The sequence below is a fragment of the Cryptotermes secundus genome, unplaced genomic scaffold (genome assembly GCF_002891405.2).
Source record: "Cryptotermes secundus unplaced genomic scaffold, Csec_1.0 scaffold1670, whole genome shotgun sequence".
Taxonomy (NCBI): domain Eukaryota; kingdom Metazoa; phylum Arthropoda; class Insecta; order Blattodea; family Kalotermitidae; genus Cryptotermes; species Cryptotermes secundus.
Genome location: NW_019729935.1, coordinates 166,864 through 184,559, shown reverse-complemented (window position 1 = coordinate 184,559; position 17,696 = coordinate 166,864). Strand labels below are relative to the sequence as shown.

The 17,696-nt window shown below is 40.4% G+C and overlaps 1 protein-coding gene across 6 annotated transcripts in view; it reads left to right on the top strand.

Annotated features, from left to right (window-relative positions):
• Positions 1–17,696, top strand: part of LOC111865893 (protein lap4) — a 221,069-nt gene that overhangs the window by 81,685 nt on the left and 121,688 nt on the right. For 5 of the 6 annotated variants that reach the window (XM_023854326.2, XM_023854323.2, XM_023854327.2 and 2 more), the window contains exons 11-14: positions 488–699; positions 13,317–13,427; positions 14,674–14,805; positions 15,672–15,995. In XM_023854326.2, coding sequence (XP_023710094.1) covers positions 488–699; positions 13,317–13,427; positions 14,674–14,805; positions 15,672–15,995 — 779 coding nt within the window. The remainder of the gene's footprint in view (positions 1–487; positions 700–13,316; positions 13,428–14,673; positions 14,806–15,671; positions 15,996–17,696) is intronic. The other variant, XM_023854324.2, reaches the window with a different exon arrangement.

Sequence of the window (17,696 nt, the reverse complement as noted above, 5' to 3'; positions counted from 1 at the left end):
TGTTTCATGGATTGAAGGCACTTGCAGTTGTGATGAATATTATTTTGACAGGAAACAACCCAAGTTGCATTTGATGGGGCACTGATTTTATCTCTTGTAAAAATTACTTCACAGACCTTCCTAATGCATAATGTACTTGGACAGAATGGAAAGGCACCATTGGATGGACAAATAGTTAACACATCTTGGGCTAGTTGGGAAGGAGATTAAAGCTTGTTTCACAAGTTCCTGTATGTGTGAAGATGCACAGGTTTATGAACTTTAATTAAATACTGCAAAAGGTAAAAATTAAAGTGCTTGTATAATCAGGAGTATGCTATGCAACATTTGTGCGGTAAAAACTTTTCTGGAATTGCAATATAGCAGCTTTGTTGCTTCAACCAAACTGCTTTGCATGTTGTATATGTTTTGTTGTGAATGCTTTTATTTTCCCTTTGCAAGGCTTGGTCATGTTTGTGTTCCTTGCTCTTTCTCTCTTCTGTTTTAGACGCTTTTTATGATGGGCGGTTATATCGTTGTGATAGTAAGTTTAGTGGCGAAGATCTTAACGAGGCAAGTGATGGTGAAGCTAACATAGCTTCTGTCTCATCGCCAGATGGTCAGCAGGAAAGCGACGAAGATGACTGGGAGGAAAAGGAGGCCTCAAGGACACATTCTGTCAAGTTTACTGATGACGTGGATGAAGATCAGAACAAGGAGGTATGTACGATATGACTGCTTGGGAAGGCAGATGACAACATGATATGCAGATGATCTAAAGCTCATTGTACACAGTTGTAGTTCTCATGGTATTTGCCAGATGTTGTTGTGTGTTAAAATCAGATGAGAACCTGGTTCTAGAAGCAGCATGCAAAGAGGTTCACTTATTTAAGATCTGTGCCTGAGAGGTGGTGTTGCAGTTATTTGTGGGATGGTTGCATTTTATTTCGTTAAATTACTTGCTAAGATGAGAAAGAGATGGTGGTCATGTCACTGGATAGAAAGACATCAGATGGGAGCTTTCAGTACACTGTTACATGAATTGCGGACGGAAGATAGTGAGTCTTTTATAACGTAAATTACTTTGTGTACGATACTGTGTGAATTACCTTGAAAGAAAATTGTATATTGAAATAAGCCATAGTGTATAAGTTTCAACCATGATAAGACTTATGCTGAAGTCAGAACTTGTACAGGAAATAATAAACATAACCAAACTGTTTAGTTACAGTTATTACTTGAATGTCATGTGCTAGAAGTGCCATTTATTGAATGAGATCTTCTGCTAGTGTCAGTTTGTACAAACTTAATGACCATTTAACAGCTAATGTTCTCAGTGCTTCCACTCTATATTAGTGCATTGACACATGACATCTGACCATGCAAACCATGTCAAAGCACAATGCCCTCCATACTGCACCACCTGCATTTCTGTTTTGCATTTCATGCTGTCGTCCACCTTCCTGCAGCAGCCATACTATAACAGGAATTTTTGTACATATATTACTAAACCTTTCACTTTTAAAATGTGTTAACTTGTCTCTGGGCTGAGCAACTGGCAGCTTCTCAAGGAATACTCAGCTCTGTGGAGTCTGTCAGTTAAACTTGACTCTCTCCATGTACAAGACTGTGAAGTTATATGGAGTTCATGATAATCAGAATCTTATATTGAAGACATATTTCTTCTGGGATATAACACTGTGGAGTCTGTTGAAAGTGAACTGATGTTTCGGAGGAGCATGTCACTTCCATCTTCAGGGTTGAAGAATAAGCCAAGCAAGAATCCGGCATGAAGCAGGCAGCAAGCAGAGCAAACTACATTGAGTTTTATCCAAGAAGATTGAACTCTTCATAACCATTGCTGTGAAAACCTCAAATCCTAGAAAATCTAGCATTATTTGTTTGACAAACTGCCTGGGGTGTTTAATATTAAGAGTATGCCTCAGTTACCAGACCTCCTGGAAGAAAACTCCATCCATTCTAATCTTTGCACTGGATTATGGTGGAGTCAGTTTCTTGCTCTGACTGCTTTGCCTTCAGAGAAAGGCCCTGCCATACTCATAGGATAGGAGGTGTAATGGGTGCCTCAGCCATGGCCATAGACATAGAGGCAAAGAGAAATAATTCCTGTCCCTGCTGAGAATTGATTCTGGTAATAACGAACATTTGCTCGGCTTACTGAGTTAGTTTACACATTTCATTCTTCATGAACAGAATTGTAATTTGTATGCTGCTCAGTATTCACGTGATAGCCAAAATTTGGATATTAATGTAATATTTCATCTCTGTACATGCCAGTTGTTACTATGATAATAGAAAACGGAGCTGAAATGATTGACAGGCTTTTGATATATTTTCCAGGATAGAAAACCCATGCCTGGAGGTAAGGAAATTCAGAGATAACGAGAGCACAGAAAATGTCTCTATAACGGAGGCTGTTAGGCCATTCAGGAGTTTGCTCCCTTTTCAGCACTGGTACAGCAACATTTAACAGTAATGCCTTTAAAGTATATTAAAATAATATGAAAATGATCCTTAATGATGCAGGGACTGACAGTGTGCACTGGATTTGTCTATTGTGAGATAGGGGTTACTGGTAGGCTTTTGTGAACATGGTAATACGCTTTTGGATTCCATAAAAGGCAGGGTCTTTCATAACTATCTTAATAACTATTAGCTTCCCCAAAAAGGACTGTGTACCATGAAGTCTGTTGTAGTAACTTCAGTAGTAATACTTCTTAGTGAGTAAAATATTATGTAGAATATTCACGTTTGTACCATGTTAAAATATAATGAAAAACTCAGAAGTATCAAAAAAGTATGTATACATTATAACACTGTCACGTGTTGGGTATGTATGTCATGCGACAAATAACTTCACGCCATATTGGATATAGTGAATTTATTGCTCATTCGCTCTTACAATTACACAATTCACAGTTTCACCACTACTGCCATCTGCAGTTTCACAATTACTTCTCCTGCTGGAGTCACTGCCATTCACTTGGCAACTGCTAGATTGAAACAGACTTGGCGATTTCATGATCCGCACTGTGTCACTCCTGATCATACGCTCTCTTCACATACTGCTCAGCCGGCTTTCTATACCGTTCACTGTTGCCTCATGTTACCAGTGTTTTCCCCTGTTACGTCACAGTGGTTAGTGCTGTTACATCACTGTGGGGGAGGGGGGCGGAGTGTTGACTGGTCTGTTACCGTAGCAGCGGCGGCGCTCCGATGCTGTTACATCACTGCTGGCAGGGGAGGAGGTATCCTGTGTAGCGCAAATACGTCACACTGCTCCCTCCTTAAGGTTGTTCATCCTGAATAGCCTAACAGTGCATCCCCATTCCTTTTCTTTGAAGGCTGTTCTTTCAGCATCTTCTTTTTGTCCAGCTACTCCTCTTGCAGTGACTATTCTCTGGCTGTTACATCCACTCCCTTCTTAAGATTGTTCGTCCCGAACAATTCCATGGTCCAGCATTTGTCGATCCTGTCGTTTCACATTCACTCATCACTTTCATCCATTGCACATTCATTCTCGCTGGGGAGGCCAGTACTTGTACGTTACCGGCTCCTCCTCTGCTTGAAGTATATGTTTTTCCGTTTTGGAGGGGTACGACCCCTCCACAAGGTCCAATCCTTGTCTTGTCATAGGCCAACAGAAGATCTGACTATTCGCTTTCCGATCTTCACGCTGACAATCTTGTAGATGGTCTTGTGACTTCTTCTCCCTCCTAGGTGCGATCGCTGTCCTGATCTGCACCCTCTGATGACGTCCTTGGTTGGCACCTTTTTCTTCTGGCATAGCGGCTGTCTGCTGCCTATGTTCTTTATTCCCGTTCTTCCTTTCCAGGTTTCTTGTTCAGCATTGATCCTGGTTGAATATTTCTTTATGAAATCTCCCTTGTGCCGTGTCACACCTGCATGGCTAGTCATATTTCTGTCTGCAGCAAATTTGTGCTGCGGTCCACATTTTCCTTGGGTTGTAGATTTCCTGAAGATGTTTCTTTTGCGCCGTGCCACTGTTGCACAGCAGGACACCTTCCTGCCAGTTTTCTTCTGCTATGCCACTTTTGCACGGTGGCTTGTCCCTCTGCAGGGCCACAACCAATCTTCCTCGGCACCCATCCTTATACTGGGTCCGTTCATTCATTTTTCACTGGTTTTGGTCCCTACGTCTTTTCTTCTTTGGTTCTCCGACCGGCATTACTTCGGCGTCTTCTACAGGGACTTCACGTTGTTGGGCCTCCTCAGGTTTCCTGTCCACTGAGGTCAGCTCTTCTTCTTCTAGACATGCCTCCATCTCTTGGCAGGCCATCATCCCTTCTTCTTTTAGATTCGCCTTCGTAGTTTCTCAGCAGGCCTTAGTCTCCATGTCTCATTCTGGTTTGGTTTCGGCCACCATCTCCTTGTGGCTGGTGTCCATTTTCATCATCATTTCCTTCAGTTCTCTTCGGTCAGCCTGTCTGTCAGTCTCCAAATCTGGCCAGCAATTCCTTGTGGCCCATCTCTGCCTTTTCTTGGTTGGTGTCCATTTTTGCCAGTAGGCGTTCGAACAATTTTTCCATCTCCATCATCTGCTGTGAGTCAATTTTTTTTTTGCAGGATAAGACTCAATGTACTCGTAAATTCAGCTATTCGTCAAGGTGTGTTTAAATTCGTAAACCAATTCTGATACCAAATTGTCATGTGTTGTAATGTGGTACTATATGATCGACCAAATCGGCCAGAAACCTTAGAAGTTGAACCGGAAGAAGAAGTAGATACAGACGGGAAAGGACCATATATTTTACAAAGTGAGGTGGAAAAAGCTATCAAGGAAATGAGGAAGGAAAAGGCTACAGGAGATGATGATGTACCTGGAGATGTGCTCAAGTTACTGGGAGAAGGTGGTTTGAAAACACTGATAAAACTAATGAACACCATATATGAAAGTGGAGAGTGCCCAAGGACTTTACAGAAGTTACAGTGATTGCCTTAAAGAAAAAAAAAACAGAAGCTACAAAATGCAGCGACCATCGCACAATAAACCTTATTGCACATACAGCAAAGATAATAGCAAAGATACTTAAAAGAAGAATTGAAAGGAAAATAGAGGATGTACTTGGAGAAGATCAGTTTGGATTTAGAAGAGGAAAAGGAACCAGGGATGCAATTGGGATGATGAGAATTATAGTGGAATGAACTTTGGAGATAGATGAAGAACTGTGTGTTTGCTTCATAGACTGGCAGAAGGCATTTGACCGGGTAAACTGGACCAAATTAATGCAGATCCTAAAAGAAACAGGTATCGATTGGCGTGAAAGAAGATTGATTAGCAAATTGTACATGGATCAGAAAGTTAGAGTACGACTGGACAGGGGGGAGACAGGAAGTGTGCAGATTGGAAGAGGAGTTCGACAAGGATGCTGTTTATCACCAATTCTGTTCAACTTGTACAGCGAATGCCTTACCAAGGAAGCTCTGGATGGGCTCGGTGACTTCAAAGTAGGAGGGCAAATTATTCAAACTGTGAAATATGCAGATGACCTTGTGTTAATGGCTAAGGAAGAAACTGTGCTACAGGGCATGATTGATAGACTAATTGAAATTGGAAGGTGCTATGGCATGGAAATGAATGTGGAGAAAACAAAAGTAATGAAAATTTCGAGACAACCAACCCCAGTCACAATAAAGATAGACCAAAAACAAGTGGAGAATGTGAAATGTTTTAAATATTTGGGTAGCTTGTTAACAGATGATGGAAGGTGTACTTGTGAAATTAAATCCAGGATTGCCATGGCAAAAGCTGCATTTAGCAAGAAGAAGAATCTTTTTACCAGCAAATTGGACTTAAATTTGAGGAAGAAACTAGTGAAATGCTACATTTGGAGCATAGCTCTGTATGGGGCTGAAACATGGACACTTAGGGCAGTAGATCAGAAACATGTGGAAAGTTTTGAAATGTGGTGTTGGAGAAGGATGGAGAAGATCAGTTGGACCGATTATGTGAGAAATGAAGAAGTGTTAATTAGAGTCAGTGAGCAGAGGAATATCCTACACGAAATAAGAAAACGGAAGGCTAATTGGATGGGTCATGTTTTATGCAGAAACTGCCTTCTAAAAGAAGTTATCGAAGGAAAGATAGAGGGACAGATAGAAGTGACAAGAAGACGAGGAAGAAGACGTAAGAAGATGCTGGATGACCTTGGGGACAGAAGAGGATACTGTCATTTGAAGGAGAAAGCTCTAGATCACATTAAATGGAGGAATTGTTTTGGAAGAGACTGTGGACCTGTCGTCTTGACAGATTACTGATGATGATGATGTAATGTGATAATGCTAGTTTGTTAAATGACATCACCACATATCGAATTTTATGAGATTTGATAGTATATTATTGCATTAATAGGGCATGGAACATTGTAAGGTACTCTGCAACGATAGCATAAAAAGATGCATAATTAACCCTACTATAAACAAATGTGTTGCAACTTTGAAATGAAGTCATATTATTTGCACACGGCACTGAGACTGATGTTATGATTCTAGGAATTAGCTTGAGTATCTGGGGACCGAGCTTGCCATATAAGGAAATAGACGCCTTAAAGTCACATGATTTTGCCACGCCCGAAGACTGTAGTATATAAAGGCTGGCATTGTAAGCATTCGGGGATATGATATAAAGATATAACAGTACTTACGTCGGAGAGCGTACCGCTCTCGAGAGTCAGGGGTTTGATTCCTGCTTTGTAATTTGTCTTCATGTCTTGATCAAGTAAAGTGTTTGATTTCACTTCACAAGTTCGCGTTCTCTACCCGATTTTACGCATCCAAGTCCTCAAGGGGTCTTGCTTACCTGCACACCCAATGCTTTGGTTCACAACACGCTATACAACTTCAGCAGGCAGAGTTCAACATCGCAGCTGGCCAGCGCATCTCACCTGTTGGAGTAGTGCAATAACATCGCACTCTGTCTTGGTGCAGTAATCATCAAGTGGTGGCAGCAAATACACATTACCCTCCATGTTCTAAGACGTGGTGACACGTTCCTTAACATCCTGAGTTCGCGTGTGAATCACCATCCTCACATACGCGAACGTAAACAACGACGAACGTACATTACAGTGTTGGGTATGTATGTCATGCGACAAATAACTTCACGTCATATTGGATATAGCGAATTTATTGCACATTAACTCTTACAATTACACAATTCAGAGTTTCACAATTACTTCTCCTGCTGGAGTCACTGACATTCACTCAATACAATTCGACTCGGCGACTGCTAGATTGAAACTGACTCGGCAACTTCACAGTCCGCACTGTGTCACTCCTGATCACGCACTCTCTTCACATACTGCTCAGCCGGCTTTTTATACCGTTCACTGTTGCCTCGTGTTACCAGCGTTGTCCCATGTTACGTCCCAGTGGGAAGTGCTGTGGTGTGCTCCACCATGGTGGAGGGGGGCGGAGTGTTGACGGGCCTGTTACCATAGCAGCAGCAGCACTCTGATGCTGTTATGTCACCGCTGGCGGGGGAGGAGGTATCCTGCATAGTGCAAATATGTCACAGTACTTTGTGCTTCCAGAATGTTAAGTCCTCTGAGTAATCAGATCATGATAATTGCAAATCATGGGTTGTCTCAAATTTTAGAGTTGTCCGGAAACTGATCATGGAGATACAGTTATTGTAGCCATCTTTCGCGAACATATTACAAAACCTCACTGACCAATATTAACCTTTCAGTGAACTGCCCATAAGGTGACTAGCATCTGATAGAGTATTATGAAACCAGTGAACAAAATAGAAAACACGTGGGACAAGATTAATATCAGATCATCCTGCTCAAAAGAAATATGATAATGCAATTTACGTTCCATGTCATCAGTGACATTCTTAACTATATTTGATGTTTTGCGTAATATAGTATGATACAGTATTTATTTAACTTTCTGAGGATTGATGTAGTGTGTGTGCGCACGCTTAGTATAGGCATTTGAATAAAACCAATTAGAAGCAAGAAGTAAGTGGCAGGATTGAAACAAATTAATACTCTTAATTATTTGGAATATACAGGAATTTTATTATATAATTCTACCATAAGCCTGTCAGATCCCTGATAAACCCAGCTGAGTAACCGCTTTCCAGGCATGTTCACTGCATCATAAATTGAAAGCCATGTATTATATCCTGTGAAGGAGAATATTATTTGAAAATATAAATTTTAAATGTTGTCAAAATACTAGGAATTATGAATCATACATTACCTGAATCATTAGTTCTTAGACACACAGGAATATAAATTTATAATACTTTTGTTAGATGGACCTTATCTTATAGCAGTGAATCACATATGATAAGAGGTACTGATGAGAGAAGTTTGATATCAGCAGAGATGCATTTTATGATGCCGTTTCAGATAATGAAAGAAATGAAGAAATAACGAAGTGAAATACAATTTCACAGATGCTAGTATTTATAGAACAGTATGGAACGTGTTTTTAGAATGAGTTCTGACAGAAGGGAATTGTAAAATATCAACCTAAGGGAAAAAGGGGAAACCCACTGAAATGAATGCAGGATTCTATTTTGTAATAGCTGTGAAAGGTTATGCGGTAGTATAATTGGTTGAGGCGCTATGCTACAAGTCGTCCTATTAGCCTGTGTTCTTTCCTTTTGAAAACGATGGAGAAAGTGGTAGATAGACATATTAGGGATGGTGCATTGGAAGTTCATCCTCTGCACTGAAACCAACATGCTTACCAAATAGGTAAATCTACAGAAACTGCATTGCATAATGTAGTAACACACATATAGAATGCTACTGAACACAAGGATATTGCTCTTGGAGCATTCCTTGATGTAGAGGAAGCCTTTGACACAATGAAACAGGCTGCTGAAAGGCATGGCATTGAGCCCGCAATATGCAGATGGATCTGTGCCATGTTGAAATGCAGAAATATAAGTGCTACATTGTCTGGAGAGATCCTGAGAGCGTCTTCAGAGAGGGAGTGTCCGCAGGGTGGGCATTCTTTCCCCTCTCCTGTTGAGCCTGGTCCTGAATGTTCTTCTTTGGGAGCTCAACAGTAAAGGCCACTTAACAGTAGGATATGCTGATGATATAGCAATCCTGATTAATGGGAAATTCCCACACACTGTATCAGAGGTCTTACAAACAGCCCTGTATACAGTTCAACAGTGGTGCGAAAGGACAGACTTGTCTATCAATCCAAACAAAATGGCGATTGTACCTGTTACTAGGAAGAGGGATATAAAGGGGCTCAGAGAACCAGTCCTCTTCAGTAAAAAGATCTGGCTATCCAATGAAGTCAAGTACCTTTGAATAACATTAGACAAGGGACTGACATGGAAGAAACAGCTGGACAAGGCTATTAATAAGGCCTATAAAGCCTTCTGGACATGCAGAGGCATGTTTGGGAAGACATGGGGACTGACACCAAGGGTGGTATATTGGATATACACTGCAGCGGTAAGACCCATAATCACCTATGGTGGCCTACAGTCAAACTCAAAACAAGTCAGGCAGAACTTAGCAAACTGCAAAGGACGGCCTGCTTGGGAATTATGGGAGCAATGAGGACAGCTCCAACAGCTGCAATGAAAATCCTACTAGGACTCCCCCCACTGCATTTGCAGATGGACGCAGAGGCCAAGTTAGGAAATTACAGATTACGTGGCAATGATCAATGGAGACCTAAATCTGAAGGTTTTGGACATGCATACATGACTCGGGACATGAAAAAGGAACCCATCCTACAGATGGGATCTGATAAAAGGCTACCGAAACATGTTTATGATAGCCCCTTCATGATCAGATTTCCTGATAGAAGTGAATGGAAAGAGGGGTTTCAACCTGATAGAAAGGGGGGACTAATCTGGTATACAGATGGCTCCAAGACAAATAAAGGCACTGGAGCTGGCACATATTGTGATGGAACGAGGTGAAGTATACCTTCAGCCTTGGTCAGTACGCAACAGCATTCCAGGCAGAGGTGTATGCCATTAAGGCATGTGCAGTTGAGAATTTAGATAGGAACTATAGAAATAGGAACATTAATGTCCTATCAGGCAGTCAAGCTGCAATTAAAGCACTTGGTACACACTAAATCACTTCAAAATTGGTTTGGGACTGCCACCAATCCCTCGTACAACTGGCCAGAAATAACAGTACAACTGGCCAGACATAACAGTACAACTGATATGGGTGCCCAGTCATGAGGGTATTGGAGGGAATGAAACCGCAGATCAGCTGGCAAAAACAGGATCTGAACATCCATTCATAGGATCTGAACCAGCTTGCGGCATCTCAATTGGAGTTTCCAAGAAAGTGATCAGGGACTTGACTGATAGAAATCATGAAAATACTGGGAATCCATAATTGGACTCAAACAGGCAAAGAGTTTCATACCAGGACCCTCTGCCAGAAGAACGAAGGATCTGTTGAGATTAAACAGAGATCAACTAAGATGGGTGGTAGGATTACCTACTAGACACTGCCAACTAAAAGAACACCTTTTCAAGTTGGGACTGAGAGATAACCCAACCTGTGAAAGGTGCCTACAATAAAACAAATCAGCCACACAGATCCTGTGTGATTGTGAGGCCATAGCTTATTTAAGATTTCATAACTTGTGTCAGTTTTTTTATGGAACCAGGTGACTTTTATGATGCCCCCATAAGCAGGGTTCTACACTTTACTAAAAGTGTAAGATTAATAAAGGGCTAATCAAAGGGGAAACACAAGAGATCATTGAAGGTTGCAGTGCAGGGGCCAGATTTTATGGCCCACCCCTTACATACATATGTGCTACAAACTTGAAGGTTGCAGGTTCAAGTCCTGATGAGATCATTGGATTTTTTCAATTGACATAATCCTTCTGGCCACACTATGGCCCTGGGGTCAACTCAGCCTCTAACAGAAATGAGAACCATGGATATTCTTGGAATGTTCTTGAGTGTAGAGGGCAGCTGGCACATAGGGCTGACAACCTTGCCACCATCTATGAGCCGATTGTCTAGAAAATGTGGGAACCTCAACATCTCACAACCCTATGGGCCTCCAAGGCCTAATACAGGGATGCCATTGCTTCTAATAGCTGTGACAGGTCTCAGTAGGCCTAGCACTGGAAAGGGCAAAGATGAGAGATATTTTCATCTCCAAGTGTGTACATTGTCTCCAAAGTCCCCCTTTCAGGTCTAGGCCATGTTCCTGGTAATCATAAGGTTTTAGAGGAAGCATTCTTGATCTGTTGTGAGATATTAACTTAACATTTGGCTGAGGAGCCTGAGAAAGAACCCAAGAAAACCTCTGTCAAGATGTCCAGTGTCTGGCCAGGGCTTGAATTTGATACGTCCTGAATGCAAGTCATACTTGTTACCATTATACAGTGACATGCTTAAAAGCAATGGAGATCAGCTACAAAATAAATGGTAGGCCCTCTATCCTAGATGGCTAGGCAAACAAAGAGGAAAATTGTTACATAAATGACAGTTGGTGGTCAGTGACATTTCTTAACCCCCAAAAAAGTCTTCAGTGATTACTGCAGCCAGGTACAGTGAATGTTCTTTATACTGGGTGGCACAAATGACGCCAGCGGTGATGTAACATGGGACGCTGCAGTTACTACATAGCCATAAACAACTCCCAACAGCTTTGCTAGGCTATCGGCACACGGTGACTAGGCAACAAGGAAGCGAGGTGTTTTCCCGTTGTCGGGCTGAGGGTTTATAAGAGACCTACACTGCCTACAAAGACAGTTAAAAGTGTAGCAGCCTACGAAGGAGTTGAAATGTGGCAGCCGCCGAAGTTAGTTACGAGTAGGCCAGGGAAGAGTATGCAGTCTAGTATTTGTAATACTGCAGGTAGCAGTAGTTGTGAATCTGTAAATTGTGTGATTGTAAGAGCGAATGTGAAATAAAATTTGCTATATCCAATATGGCGTGAAGTTATTTGTCACGTTATATACCCAACACATGACAATATACGTGGTTCAATCCAAAAGTTCCTGAAATATATTAATAAAAACTATTACATCTTACCTAGATCTTATTCTGCACCATCACCTTCAAAGTAGTCCCCTTGGAAGCACGTACACCGATCCCAGCATTTCTGCCGCTTTTCAGATGCATCCTGGAAGTCTTTCTTTGTTAGGGTGTTTAGTACCGTCTGCGTTTCCGCTTGAATTTCCTCAACTTTATCAAATCTTTGCCCCTTCAACTTGATTTTCATCTTGGGGAAGAGAAATAAGTCACATGGAGCTAAGTCTGACAATTATGGTGGGTGGGGAACAACTGACATCTTGTTTTTAGCCAAAAATTCCTGCACAATGTAAGCCATATGCGGTTGTGCGTTGTCATGGTGGAGTACCCAGTCATTCGTGCGCCACTTCTCTGAACGTTTTCTCCTCATGTCCTCCCTCAAACGCCGTAGAACATTGCGATAGAACTCTTTATTGACTGCCTGACCAGGAGGGATGAACGCCTTATGAACAATCCTGTCAATATAAAAAAACAGATCAACATGGACTTAATGTTGCTCTTGACTTGTTGAGCATTTTTCGGCCGAGGTGAAGAAGGGCTCTTCCATTGCAACAATTGCTGCTTACTTTCAGGGTCGTAGCCATAAACTCAACTTTCGTCACCAGTGACAACCTTCGAAAGAAAGTTTGGATCCTCTTGAAGTTCCCTGCAGACTTCCAAGCAATGCTGCTTCTGCTCATTTTGCAGCAGTCGTGGCACAAACTTTGCCACAATCCTCATGTTCAGGTCCTCTGACAAAATTCGTTGACATGTACCATAACTTAGTCCCAAGGTGTTGCAGAGGTCTCGGGTGGTCAGTCTATGATCTTGCAGAGTCAGATCCCTAACTTTCGCGACATTTTCTGGTGTTTTTCCCATTGGCGGGTGTCCCGAACAATCGTCATCAGTCAGTGTTCTACCATTTTTAAAACGCTTATACCAGTTGTAAGTTTGTGTCTGGCCTAAACTGTTGTCACCAAAAGCTTGCTTCAACATTTGGTGCGTTTCTGCAGCGGTTTTCCCAAGTTTGAAACAAAACTTTATACAGACACGCTGCTCTCTCAGGTCAGCCATCGCAAAACTACAAACTCACGGAAACACAACAATGAAAATACGTTCACCAACAATAAACCCAACCACTCAACTCGACGCTGCTTGCCACACTGATGCAAGAAGGATGTGTGAGGAGACACTTAGCGGTATTTCGATGTACTCATAACCATTCACGCGCAAAATTCAAATTTTGGAAACTTTTGGATTGCCCCACGTATATGTTTGCTTTATACAACTGATTGCATTATTTTGTTCTCAGACTCCATTTGTTCGGCAAAATACACCACATCCCAAGGAGCTGAAGGCAAAAGCACATAAATTATTTGGGAAAGGAAAGTCTCCTGATGGAAAGGCCACTACAGATCGATCGGTAAGTGAATTACTGTGAAAGCAGCAGGGACATTCAAGATGTTGAACATTACTGAGAACTTGAACGCTTTCAGTTAATAAATTTATAAAATAATCTGTCATTAGCATTATCCTCTTGTTGCAAAAATAATTATAAGACGCAATTTTGGGACCGCTCAGTTCCGTGCTTTCTAGTTAGATGTGTGTAGAGAGTGATGAACAGAGTTTCTGTCATTATAACAAGTTCTAAGATACAGTGTTAAGAAATATAATAAATGGCAAAGATATATATATATATTGTGTGTCCGAATAAAGTGTCCAGAAATATAAAGCATCCTGAATATTTTAATTCTCTTTGTAATTTTTTTAATGGACATTACATATAAACATGGACAAGACATTGTGTGCCAGAATAAAGCATCCTGAATATTTTATTCACTTAGGGGTTTTTTTTATTGTGAAAAAGCTCGTAGATGATATACAGAAGATGAAAACCATCACATTAAAGGTACAATTTAGGTCATTGGTTGATCTTGTAGATTTTTAATATGGGATCATGGGAAATGTTTTCTGTTAGAAGTTGCTGCAGGGAAAGGATATGGAGGGCTGAAAGGTAAGAAAATATGTCATACAGAATTTACTAGTACAACATAATTGTATGATATTACCAAGAGAAGGATGTTGAAACAAATATTTTGTAATGCTCAGAGTACTGTGAACCTCAATTTCACAGTGCAAGGGCCACATCAGAAGTTTGTGTAGACTTTACAGACATACAAACATAACTGTTTGCAGACTAAGCCTCCATTAATGACTCCAAATACAATTTGTGTGTCTTACATATGACACAACATTGTAATTGCATCCATATAACTGTCATAGTGATTCCATATGTTACTGCTGTCTTGTGGGAAACATAAGTATGTGTAAAAGCCATCAGTCAGTCTGGAAGAATCTGGAATATAACGCTCCATTACTGAACCAAAAAGCATTGTAGGGTCTAGTGAATCACAACTTTTTTGGGGTGGAGTGTGGAATATTGCTGAAGGGGTTGATGTATCCTGACAGATGACAGGTACTTCAGCAAATATCTGGCACAAAGAAACTGGCAGCTCTTTGTGACATGTAGCAAGGTACATATCATCTGTGTAAGTGCTGTCACTTTTCAAGCTACTTTATACTGGACAGTACTGTATAATCAATAATGGTGTATTTTATGTTGAGTTTAACATGCTTGGTGCCACTTACAGTCTTAGTTTTGTTTACAGGAAACTGGTAAAGTTCAGCCCCAACCAGAGAAACAAGAGAAGCAGACCTCTGAGATGGAAACACAACCCCCTCCAAGTGATCAGAATTCTTGTGTGGAGCCAACACTGAAAGATGCAGACAATACAAAGGAGGTATAATGACTTAACATGTGCCAGGCATGGCGCATAACTGTAGCTAGGGACTAGTTCTATTGGTTGGGACCAGTTGAGTAGGCTGTTACCTGAGGATGGAGACAGAGTGCAATCTCCAAAATGTTGTTTTAAATAAAGAAACAGGATGATGTCAGAAACTCAGTAATTTACTTTAGCTTTTGCTTAACAAAAGAAATTGAGTCTTGAAGCTGAACACTAGCTTTGGAAATGCTCATGTGCTATAAAATATGGCATGCCAGGAGATAGGCAGTTAATGAATATGCAGTTCGTGGTGATGGTTGAGAACCAATTAAATATATAGTCTTCAGTGTTAATGTTGGTATTGTGTATTTTTATTTACCCAGTGTTTTGTATTATTTATTACAATTGTTTCTAATAAATGAAAGTGTAATAAGTTGTATGACACAAATGGAGATAATCGTAGAAGCAAAGGAGACTTGCTCTATGCAGACTTCTCCATTATGAGACACTGCATATGAAGCCAGTTTTGAACTAAGGGTTATTTGGTTGGTGAAGAGACATAATTATGGGGCATCTGGGTAAAACAGCATATTTAATGCCTATATGTTTTGACAGAAGGGAAGGAACAATTTAATATGTTCAGGTTAGAGTGGAAACATTCACAGAACCTGATATGTTCTACAGTAAAATATAGTGGTATGTTTGTGAAAGTATATCTAAGATTTTTCTTTTTTTTTAGTCATTGGGTTATATTTCATCAGAATTTTTCACTTATCTAAGATTGTCTTGTACTTGAGAAGAAATGATGTGTGGTCAGATTGACATAAAATTTGTCACTTAATGAATTACCTGCACACTGACAGAAACTTCATTTCTTTTTGCAGGTGAACAGTAAGATGCCAGCTAACCAGGTTGTCCTGAGTGAGACATTAGCTGTAGTAATCTCTCCAGAACCTGAGAACCAGGTGGCTGCAGAGTCCCATGAGTCTGGAAGTGAAGAGAAAGAGCCTAGTGAGATGGAGGTTGATGAATATTCAAATGAGGATCAGGAGGAGACTGAGAAGCATGTTGGCTTTGAAGTGGAAGATGAGGAGGATGCTGGTGCGAGACCAAACAGACTGCATCGTCGTGACACACCACACCACCTCAAAAACAAACGCATCAATGTAAACATCGATCACAACAAAGTGGCGTCAATTATTGCCCAGGTAATGGTTTAAACTTAAGAGCATGTCTTTCTCTGATGCACAGTAAAACCATGTTTTATAAATGCTGTATAACAAAATATTAGGGTTCATGTGGTACACAGCCTGATAATTAAACAGCTGACTGACATTTTTGTGCAGCAACTGGCATCAGTGGTCCGGTATGTGTTGGATCACGTAACCATGTTAATCAGCTGTTTTACGTTGCTGGAATTTGCTTTGGTTTATCATTGCAGAAAATTTTAAGATGTTACACTGTGTAGTCTGGTAGAAGTTTACAAACATTTGTTAGTAGATTGTAGAGTAAGCCAAGCAAAGAAGCTTGTGCCTTGCCCCGTCCTCCCCACATAATCTTTCAGTTTATTTTGTGTGTTTATTCTCTCATAACATGTGATTGACATTAGTAAATGAAAGAATAAGATAATTTGTATAGTGTATCTGATTGTGAGGGCAGTCACATAAATGAATTGATCTTGGAACATTATTGCTCTTCCAGTTGAACTTCTGTACAAATTTATTTGATAATGAAACTTCCTGCCTGTTTGGCAGTGTGAATGACCTGTTTGCTGATAAACATGGGTTGTGGAATGCTGAAATTATTACATTCTATGTAAGATATAATTCCAGGAAGAAACTGCCACTCCCGTTCTTTAAGTTTGCTTTCTTACTAAGTATCATAATGTGTAGAAATCCCACTGTCTTTTGGCAACAAGATCGTGCTGTTATAGCATATTTAAGAATAAACTCGTTCAGTTGAGTTTCTCTACAAATTTATTTGATAATGAAAACCTACATGCCCTTTTGGCAATGTGAGTGACCTGTTTGCTGGTAAACATGGGGCGATATGGAATGCTGAAATTATTACATTCTATGTAAGATATAATTCCAGGAAGAAACTACCACTCCTGTTCTTTAAGTTTACTTTCTTACTAAGCATAACAATATGTAGAAATTACACTGGCTTTTGGGAGGCAGATGCTCCTATTATAGCAGTTCATTTTTAACTATAGACTGTGGGTTCTTACAGCATGTTAATTCAAGTGCCACCACCTGTGTCCAGATTTTTACAATACTGTTATTTCATATTAATTATTAATGTCTTTTCATCTGTAAAAAGACAGTGAGTGCAATTCATAGTTCACTTTATTTTAAACTTAATTTTTCCAGTAGTAATATATTCCTTGATTACAATCTTCTATGGTGTGGCGTCATGTACTTTCGTAGGTGGGTATCAGTGAAGAGGAAGTAAGAATGGGTATTATTTTCTGTACAAGCTAGAAGAAACCAAGTGCAGACTGAATAATTCAGTCTTATACCCACGAAACCTTGAGCATCATGAAAACGATGTGAAGAGTTGTCACGTAAGAAACTGATGTGTTCCATATCTCTGATTCATGATTTGGAAGACGGGTTTGTCATGAACATATTTTTGTAGCATGCTACTGTTATAATTATAGAATCAGCATCCATTTGTTTTTAAATTTTCCAGTGAAGGTTTGGGTAAAAATAAACTTTTTTTTTTTGGTCTCCTTGTTTCTTTATTACAAGGTGGTTCAAATATGACTGGGACTGATTTGTGTGTAAACCAAGCCGCACTGCACAGCAGCTGTGCGACCTTGAGAGAGTGAAGCCACAACCTCCACCCTCCCTCCTGTAAGGGTTAGAACCTGTTCAGTCCTGTCTGGGAATTGCTAGAGTGATGAG